Source organism: Hippocampus comes, unplaced genomic scaffold, assembly GCF_001891065.2.
Source record: "Hippocampus comes isolate QL1 unplaced genomic scaffold, H_comes_QL1_v1.1 scaffold7, whole genome shotgun sequence".
NCBI classification, from domain to species: Eukaryota; Metazoa; Chordata; class Actinopteri; order Syngnathiformes; family Syngnathidae; genus Hippocampus; species Hippocampus comes.
In genome coordinates, this window is record NW_017842060.1 from 315,318 (window position 1) to 325,799 (window position 10,482).

Here is a 10,482-nt window from a genome sequence, read left to right on the forward strand (position 1 = left end):
CGGTCCAAAGCGAGAAAGGCAAAAGGGGAGACGACGGTGAAGGAGGGCCGGAGGGGTGCTAACGCTAACGCTAAGGCAAGCGCACCGTCGCCGATGATGCCGAGGATGGCCAGGTCCACCAGCCGCTTCCAGTAGGAGCCCTTCTGCAGCGCGATGCCGTAGCCGGTGGTGGCGAAGATGTAGCCGCTGCCGATGGTCACCAGCTTGCAGCCGTCGTCTCGGCCTGCCATGTAGTTGAGCACCGCCGCGTCGTAGATGAACGCGTCCAGCTTGCTGCCAAAGGACGCCGTCGGAAACAACGCATCAAAGACACCGTCGGAGACATCAACCCCCCCCCCCCCCATGAGGTTCCAATAAGTCAAATCCGATGTCATTTCAAGCTGGAGCGGGCCCACGAGAAGCTCTGGTACGTCACTTCCATTTTTTAAAATGGGTCAATTTGACCCAGGATGACAGAAAAACTTTTCACAAGTACAGCTACAGTTCAAAGGTCCAAACCCGACATCGTCATTCTCCATGTTTTTTTTTTTTCCCATTTGTTTTGAAATTTTCAAACGGGTCATTTGGACCCGAGATGACGGAACAGCTTCGAGTTTTTCCTCGTGGCCTCCACGTGGCACACTTACCCGGTCTTGAGGCTGACCAGGGCGTCCTGCACTCCGGTCTGATGGTACTTGGTCATGTACTGGTGCATGTCCGGGTAGTTCTTGCGGATGTTGCGCTCCGTGCTGCCGTTGGGAACCGTGCCGAAGCGGAAGGGCGGCGAGTACGAGTAGGGACTCTGAAACTGGACCGGGACAAGACCAGAACGACCGGGTGTCATCGCAGGTCCGCACGAGCGTGGGAAGAAGCGCGCACGCGCACGCACGCACGCACCTTGGTTTCTGCCACGTGCGTGTGTGCGTGTTTGCGTGCGAGCGAGTGCGGTGAAAGTGACAGCCGGCAAGCTGGTCCCGGAGGGACCCGTGTGGCCACAGGGTTGGCATCGGTTACAAGACGAAACGTGTCACAGCTGTATGATCAACACACATTGACGGCGTTTGGGGGGTTGTTTTGTTCAAACGCGCTAAATAGAATAAAGCTGACCATTTTTATTCTTTTTATCTCATTGAACGACTCATCAATGAGATAGCAGTAAGTGAAAAAAAAAAACAATTTATGAACTCAACGTTTTTGCCAATTTGGTGAGCGTAAAGAAGCGCCTTGGCGGCACGCCCCGCCCCGCCCCTCTCCCCCCCATCCCCTTCTTACCTTCTTGTCCGAGAGTCCGGTGACCTGGTCCACAAACTCCTCCTGGATCATGAAGGCGGCCAGGTTGGCCGTGTACGAGGCCAAGAAGATGACGGCGAAGAAAGCCCACACCGACACGATGAACTTGCTGGTGGTGCCTTTGGGGTTCTGCACCGGCACCGAGTTGTTGAACACCAGACCCCACAGCAGCCAGACGGCCTTGCCGATGGTGAACGACGGACCGTGAGGGTCTGAGGGGGGACACACGGCGAATTTTTCTTCACCAAGAGAACTCAACGGTGTGGCACGTTCGGGCGTGCGTGCAACTGGGCAGCAACATCATCATTTGGTGACTTTGTATCAAAAGGTACCACCCCCCCAAAAAAAAAGTTTTTTGTGGGTGGTACGTGTGCTTGTTTGGTCGCGAAAAAAAAAGGTGAAATAACTCATGACAATTTGAAAATAAAATGGTCACGTACGTCTTTAGAAATGATAAAAAATCCATTCTCTTACATTAAAAATATGAAAATAATTGTCGCTGTTAAAAAGATTAAAATAATAGAATTGAAATTATGAATGTCAAATTCCCAAAAATATTTATGGTTCGTAAAAATCTTTCAAAAAAAAAAGTATGGCGTGATTTCATAATTCGAAATGACTACGTTACAATGATTAAAAAGACATTGAATTCCTAACATTAAAAGACAATGAAAATGAATCAATTTTTAAAAATACAAAAATCCAAGATTTTTTTGAATGGAGTGAAAGGTAGGAGTATTTGTTACAATGATTAAAAGTATAAAAAGGTTGAAAATCACTGAAATGCTTACTACAATGAAAGTGTAAATCAAAAAATAAAATCACCCCCCGCCACCACTTTCTCATTCAATGTGCTTGAAAATTGCCCACTGCTGGCCTGCAGGGTTTGGAAATGAGGCAAAACTTTTTTGCGGGGAAGAGGAAAAGCGTCCGCGTCATCCCCGATGAAACGAGGCTAAAAATAGAAGCGGCAAATTGACGGCGGGCTCGCGCGGACGCTTCGGGAGCGCATTATTAGCGGCAGACACTTGCCAAAAAGTCCGTCCGCGGAACAACGGCGCCGTCGCCGCGCCTCCGGGGAGGCTGAGAAAGGGGAGGATGCCCGGGCTGCCTCCGCTGTGCGCCTGCGCGCGCGCGCGTACCTTTGCCTTGGGCCAAGTTGCGGTTGAAGCCCAGCGGAGAGACAAACTCGAAAAGGAAGACGGCGATGGCCGTGACGATGAGCAGCATCACAAACATCATCACCCAAACGGACGCACTGAAAGGCTCTAGCGAAGCCAAGGCGGCGAGAGGAGGAGCGAATAGAGGAGGAGCAGGAGGGAAGAGGAGGAAGCGGAAAGAGAAAGAGGAGGTAGAGAAAGAAAAGGAGGGAAAAAAAGAGGGGGCGGGGGGGCGGGTAGGAAGACGAGGAGGAAGAGTTAGTCGGTGGTTTGGAAGAATTTGCATATTTCTGATGACTCCAGTGGAGGAAGAGGGGGATCAAACCCACACTGAAGCCAAACACTGACAAAGTGTGTGGGGGGGTGGGGGGTGCGTGCGTATGTGACTGCTCGCGTTAGCCAAGCCAGCCAGAGAGCTTGTGCGCTGAGGTAAACGCCAGAGATACTGAACCATCACTGATACCCTCTTGCACACGCCCCCCCCCCCATGCCTATTGGCCCCCATAAATTTGCCCAGTGCTTCCTTTCTACCGTTTTGTACAGCCACATTTTTCAGGTTGAGTTGTCAGTACTTGATGTTCCAGAATGCTAACGGGATGCTAATGCTAAACGGATGTTGTCGCATGTCAGACGCCCCAACAGCGGCGGCGCCAAGAAGACTCCGATGAGTTCGCTACCGAGGAAGGCCGACGGCGAGACGGTGCCGTTGCTGCGCGACACCATGACGCTGATGCCCGTCTCCACGAAGGGCACGGAGAAGTCGATGACCTCCGACCTCTCCTCGTTGATGGTCAGAGAGCCCACGGCCATGGCGGCTTTCTTGTACACCACCTGGTGGACACACAGGGAGTCGTATTGATCTCCACCGGATTGATAAACGAGCATTGCATATCAGGTGTTGAACCCGACCTATCGACCAATTGGTCAACCGACCTACAAATTTCGACGGCCGCATTTTTACAGACCGCCCACCGAACCCAACAACCCACTTCCATTCGCTCACTGTAGCTACACACCAACCTTCCCTAACTGCCTGACCTTTGACCTACTCTACCGACTGCTGGACTGATTACTTATCTGAACAACCCAACGAGCTACCCGGTCCCATTCGATTCCTGCTCTCATAATCTTATCGCGGCCCAGCCCAGGTCATCTGCCGTCTATGTACCAAAGAGGCCTCATACCTATCTATCCATTTTCCATCCCAGCTACTTAGCCACTCTACCCAACCAATAGCTACTTGCCATTGTGAAATGTAGGCATAGTATCACATCAGGAGTCACTAATGTGATACGTTGGACATCAAACCATCGTGCCAATACGGTCTTGCGAGTCGCTCTGCCTAATCCCGCCCTCGGGGGTTAGCATGGCACGCTAACACCTGCTATAACCCTCGGGGGTTAGCATGGCACGCTAACACCTGCTAAAGGACGGAGAAGGACGCACTCGTGTGGTCGTCTTGCTCTCTCTCTCTGTCTCTCTCTCTCTCTCTCTCCGCCTGGGAGAGTCAAGTGAAACATCAGCATGAATGTCAGCCAGCGTTTGGGGGCATTTTGAGAGCAAGAAGAAGAAATGGCGGTTGTCATCTTTGCCGCCGCGTGAACGTATCGTGACACATGACGCCGGGGCCGCGCCATCCCCTTGAGGGATGTGTTGTTTGATTGCTTTCTCAATGACTCCATACACATTCATGAGCTCACGTGTGAGACTGAAGTAGCGGATGACTTATTACGACTGGGATGCTGTTCAAAAAGCTGGGCCGAGGCAGTGAGAATTTTACATTTGGAGCCCTGCGAGTCCCAGGGACTCGCTGATCAGAAGGGTATGAGTCTCATTATGCATTGAGAGAGTCCCAAATTTCGAATTCTGAAATGGTCTACTTGTTCAATTGCATCTGATTATAACACATACAACAACAATATACATTGATAATAGGTTTATTTCTTATAAACAAATGCTGCAAAAATTTCAATAATTCAGGGATACAAGATTATTATCGCAAAAAAAAAAACAAAAAAAAAACGATCCAACTTTAGCTGCTTCCTCCGTGATATCTCCGCAATAAACTTTTGCAACACTTGTTGTCAACACTTGTTTTAACGTTACACAACTTGGCAATCGTCTGCTTTCCACGGAGTTAAGGCCGATCTCGCCAATCTCGTCTCGCGAGAACGGAAACCTCGTCACGCAAGATTACTTCACGCGAGATCAAAACAACACTGGCGATTATCAAACTGCGATCGTTGCTGGAAAAAAACGGATTTATCGGAGTCTTTTTTGGTTTTTTTTGCTTTTTAAAAAACTTTTTTTTGACTGAGAAATTTCCTTTCTCAACACCCATTATTTGGAACTGTGCGTCTGGCGCAGAGGTAATGAGATGGCTGCCGAGGGGAGGCCGTTAATCGTGAATTTGGATCGATTTAACATGGTGAAATATGAAATGTTTGTTTTTTCTATTGGCTGGGTACAGGAAGTCTGTGTGCTGGGCCAACAAATAACAAGCAACGAGGCAATAATTGCACCGCATATCACACTGGCAATTGCTTGCAAGGTTCTTATCCATCCGGCAACCGACCCAACAATTTTCCTGACCGAGCGACTTAGATGGGGAGCTACTTTCCTACCGAGGTGGTTGCGTCTCGGCCCAAGTGCGCGGCTGTGATCCGTTTGTGTGTGCACGTCGGTCCATACCTCTCCTACCATTCCGTTCCACACGTTGTTGATCTTCTTGCCGTGCTTGCCGTTGGTGACGAGGTAGAGGTCGTACGTGAACTTCACATTTCGGGCGATCTTCTTGAGGATATCGATGCAGAAGCCCTTGCAGCACTGCTTGATGTACGAGCCCCCCGACGTGCTGTTACTGCACATATGCGCGCGCACACACACACACACACACACACACACACACACACACACACACACACACACACACACACACACACACACACACACACACACACACACACACACAATCCCAACATCATGGCTTTGTTGTGCTTGTTGTGCAGACAGATGCGCATGTACCCCAGGCACTGTGTGTGTACATAATGGCAGAAGGACATCGAAGCCTCAGCTGGGCAGGGATAATGTATACGCAAAGTGTGTGTGTGTGCATCGGGGACACCTGAGTCCCACAAAGACACAGTGTGATGGATGTTAGAAGAGCTTTTGATGCATTTGATGTGACGGTTTTCTCTCGTGTGAATAACTCCATCACCTTTCGGGACGTTGTGCCCGCATGGCGCCGTAATGCGTGACGCAAAAGGCATCCTGGGTGATGCCGTGAATGAACAAACACGGAACAACACTCGGTAGACCTGCGTCAAGGCGAGAATCGGTGTTGGTTAGCCGAGCCAGCAGCCGGTTTCATTTCGGGAAATGACATTTGGTGGGGATGTCACGACGAGACCCACAAAAAGATCTCGCAAAATTGTCAACTGTAAAGACACGGGAAGTCAACGCGCTTAGTTTGAGCAGCTACGTTTTGGCCTTTATTAATCAAGGGGTCCTTAAAATGAAAAAGAAGTTGAAATTAGCGATGTGTTTTTTTTTTTTTTTGTGAAGATTTCCATCATATGTAGTCGCCAGCCTGAAAATATAAAGTCTCCCATCGAGCTTTTAAGGGACCATTTTAGGCTGATTTGGAGCATATTTAGGGGTCCTTCAATGACAACATTCATCCACAGGATCCAGTTTCTCTGGGGACAATGAAATTTGGGATGCACGTCCATTATGAGAAGACCCGCAAAAAAAGTCTCAATAAGCCATGCCAGAAGTCTTCCATTTTGGTTTGGAGCAACCGCGTTAGTCTTATTTATGCCATTTCCAGCTGCCATTTAAAGACACAACATTAAAAAAAAAAAAAGTATGACTGCAGGAGCTCATTTCAATTAGCAACATTTTAGAGATTTATTTTTTTCTATTGCTCGTAAATTTGAAATCTGTATACTATGCAGCTGGATGAGGCGAAATTGTAAAACAACGGATAAATGGTGGCCGGAGCATGGCGGCAAAGTTTAGGAGCTGAAGTCTCGCCGCGCTCTGCTGGGGTTTCTTCCTAAACCGTTCCCCTGATCGCGAGATCAGTGGCTTAACCGGATGGGATAAGGAGCCGGCCGCGTGTTAAGACGGGATTCGGGCTTCCGCGCTGAACCGGATAGGACACGGAGCTGGAAAAAACCAAAAACTGGCTCGGGAGAGAAAGGAGGCCAAGTGATGAAGAGGCCGCTAACAGGTAACAGAAAGTGCCACAAGACAGCGGGAAAATTCTGCGAGGTTGAAGGCGGAAAAAGCGGCGGCACTCCAAATGGGACTTGAGGGAAGTTTGCAAAGTGCCCCGTGAGAAAAGTCTCCGGCAGATACAGCTCTTGATTTATTCACAAGTTTGTGTAAGAAATAGCCAAACGTCTCGTTAGCATCCTTGACCCAATTTGCACGCGAAAGTGGTGTCAATTTAAAAGTCCCCGAGTAATCTCCTGTCACACTCTTGCACACATATTGGAGTGTTAAAAAAAAAAAAAAAAAGAAAAAGAGGCCTACAAAGTGGATGCAGCGCAAGCAGCCAAGTCACAGGTTTTTTTTTTTTTTTTTTGAAACAACATCAACGTGCTTGATTGCACACAAGCTACGAGCACCCATCTGGAACATAAATATGAATGAGAATTTGATGACGCCAATCTGTCCAGAGAAGGAAAAGAGTGATTAATAAATGCATTATTGGGAAAACAAACGGCGCGCGCGCGCACGCGTGAATCACAATGAATAAATGCACCGTTCATTGTACGCCATTGCGCTTCAGCGACGCGCTAACGGCAAAATAATCCAGCGGGAAACAGATTGCCGTCGACGGCGCTAATTAGCTGCCAGTCATATGACCGGAACCGCATCGCTAACATGTGATGATTGCCCCCCGGAAAACATTTGCATCTCATTAGAAACCACGCAGCACCCTTCCAAGATTGAAATGTCATGATCAAAACAAATGAATCGCTTTCTTGGGGGCCCTCAACGTACCCGAACTCACAGCTAGTTTTGCAAGCGGGGAGAATTTCATCAAGAATGCGATGACTCGCCATAAACCAAAAACAAGCCAAACCCAAAGAATCGTTTCACTTCCAGACATGAAACCGGCTAGGCGCGTCGATCACAAGTAGCCCCACAAAAAAAAAAAAACGAAGTAAAATCTCGACAAAGCCGTGACCGAAAAGAGCGAGGAAGTTGGCTATTTTGTTTTGGAGTGCACCTTTTCAGGTAAGTTGCAACAGTTGCAACCGCTTAATCGTGGCCTTGTATGGAGCATCATGCCAGATTTTCGGGTGGGGAAACTCAATAACATCACATTTGGTTGGGTTTAAGGCAGGGGTGTCAAACTCATTTGACATTGTGGGCCACATACGGCCTCGGTTGATGTCAAGTGGGCCGGACCATTAAAGTGATACCATACTCTGATGTCAAGAACCAAAATATCACGTCTTTCCTTTGTTTTGGTAGAAAGAAGCACAAGAACATGAGGAAAGTGTTGACATTTAATCAACATACCTTCTACAAAACATTTGACAAAATGACTTGACTCTCTGTTTCATTTGGCTGTCTAAATCTGCTGATAGGTTCGAAATGCTCTCTGGTATTCCTCGTCAGGCTAATATTGGCAAAAGCTTGTCGGTTCTCGGGCCATACAAGTTCAGCCGCCTTTATCGGGCATCGTTTCACAAAGTCACCGTTGGAATATGGCTTTGATGCTCATGTTATTTTGCGAGCAATTAGGTAGCGGGCTTTTACTGCCGTGTTGGGTCTGTCTCAGTGACAGACTGAAACTGCCGTTGTCTTCTTCTCTGCTCAAAAGAGTGTTCCCTCCAGCAGATGATCCATGAATTGCAGCTTCTTAAAAATATTAATTCCATGTGTATTGTATGTATTCTTTCACTTTTAAATTATCCTGCGGGCCTGATCGAACCCCCTTGGGGGCCGGTTCCGGCCCGCGGGCCGTATGTTTGACACACGGTTTAAGATTTATTTTTCCCCAGACAACTGTATTTTTTTTTTTTTTTCGGATGAAAAGAAAACCTCTTACCTGGCTGACAGTTTCGGCTGTCGCTTCAGCCTTCATCGGAGCTGTAAAGACTTAGCTGCTACGTAAAAGACGGTGGAAATGTGTCCGCGCCTTACTTACTCTTTGACGTGTTTGCGACAGGGCACGGAATTCCTCATGCAGGTCCCCGTGAGGATGTCCACGTTGTCCACGATGACGAAGGGCTTCTCCTCCAGCGTGACGATGGACAGGTGGTTCTCATCGGCGTCCTCGTCGCCGTGCGAGTTGTAGCGCGGCCACACGGGGAACATCAACGACAGCGTGCCGTTCTCCCAGCGACCCATCTGAGAAAAAGCGCATATTCAAGCCAACCCCGCCAAATTCGAATTTCGGCTGCTTCGTACCTTCTCCCACGTTCTATCGCTGTTCAAGACGATGACCACCAGCTTGGGGTTGGCCTGGTAACCGTCGGGCGTGAAGGACAAATCTCTGCCCTCGTTCCACACGTGCATCATGTGTCTGCGGGGGGTACCAGAGCACCAATCCTGTTATGTGCTTGGCTGTGTAATGTGACGGGCGGCCTAAACGGGCTGCTGAGAACAATCTGAATTCAACACAATGGAATTGAACTTTGGTGTGGATTCATATGGCGGGCTCGTTAGGTCGCAAACTGGTTGGGCCAGAGTTAATTGCATCCTCTGCTGGTTGCCAATGTTTATTGGATTGCTCAGCACCGTCATTGCTTCTCAACTTCCAGTAACTAGACAGGCGGGCTAATCACAATGTACATAGGCATTAATATGCAGCTAGTAGTGCCGCCTAAAAAGGCTGCTGAAAACAAATTGAAAGTCAGGAACACAATTTCAATTTGGTATCGAAAGCGTACCGAACACCTTCACCAACGTCCACACTTTCCCGAGTTATGTCTGTGATTGGACTTCGAGGGCAGCCCATTTAGGCGACGTTGTGATTGGGCCTGAACTGCATTATCCGCCGGTTGCTACCAATGAGTGGAACGTTCCGTGCCTACATTGCTTCTTGATGTATCGCAACAAGACAGCCACGGTATTCGCACTACCTAGTGGCAAGTGTTGCCTAGTGGGGCTGCTGAGAATAATCAATATAGGGTCAAGTTTGGTGCGGTAATTCACCTGAAATCAGTTTGAAAATAAAACGTGACCATTTTTTTTTCTTTCGACTTCCTGTATATTGGGAAGCAAAGCGGTTGGGCCTGAATGATTTGCATTCTCTGCGGGTTACCGACAACTGGTCAAATCCATCATACCTCCGGAGCTTCAACACAAACAACAAGACATCTACATCAATAAGAATATACTCCAACACCTAATACTCACCAAAAATGCGCAGCTACTTATGCTGCCTAAACGGGCTGTCCCAAAAAAACAACAACAAAAAAGCAAACACAAGGAGAATAAGGTTTTGTGTGGCAAAATCCCCAAATTGCAAACAAGCGGCACACTCTTCAGAATGGCTTCCCGTTTGGATTTTCTTGTTGGCTCGTTTATGCGCCATCGTAGTTGGGTCTGTATGTGTGAGAACAAGGTACGTGTGCACGAGTTAACTTTGAAATAAATTGTCAGTAGTAATCCCTGCGGGAGGGAGACATCTCTTCAAATCGATGCTGCCTTCACCCACCGAGTGCGTGTGTGAGCATCCGTGTTTGTGTGTGGGAGGGGGACGAGTCAGAGGGCACATACCTCACCCGACAACACTTGGTATTGATTTCTGAGAGTCGCAGCCTCGCTCAGTCTTACTCACTAGCCACGCACACACTCACTCACACACACACACACACACACACACACACACACACACACACACACACACACACACGCACGCACGCACTCACGCACGCACGCACACACACACACACACACACACACACACACACACACACAAACACACACCTTACAAGGCTGGCACAGAAATAGCTGGCATAGGAAAATCATACACTCCACAGCCCGCACTATTTTATAATCAAATAAATCCCCCCGACAAGTAACC

General features: G+C 48.5%; 1 protein-coding gene across 1 annotated transcript in view; it reads right to left on the bottom strand.

Annotated features, from left to right (window-relative positions):
- grin2ab (glutamate receptor, ionotropic, N-methyl D-aspartate 2A, b) overlaps positions 1-10,482 on the bottom strand; it is an 83,757-nt gene that overhangs the window by 3,819 nt on the left and 69,456 nt on the right. Inside the window, 8 exon segments of the mRNA XM_019862168.1 lie at positions 86-273; positions 627-787; positions 1,252-1,481; positions 2,412-2,537; positions 3,107-3,260; positions 5,121-5,289; positions 8,599-8,801; positions 8,862-8,976. Of these exon segments, the coding sequence (XP_019717727.1) occupies positions 86-273; positions 627-787; positions 1,252-1,481; positions 2,412-2,537; positions 3,107-3,260; positions 5,121-5,289; positions 8,599-8,801; positions 8,862-8,976 (1,346 nt within the window).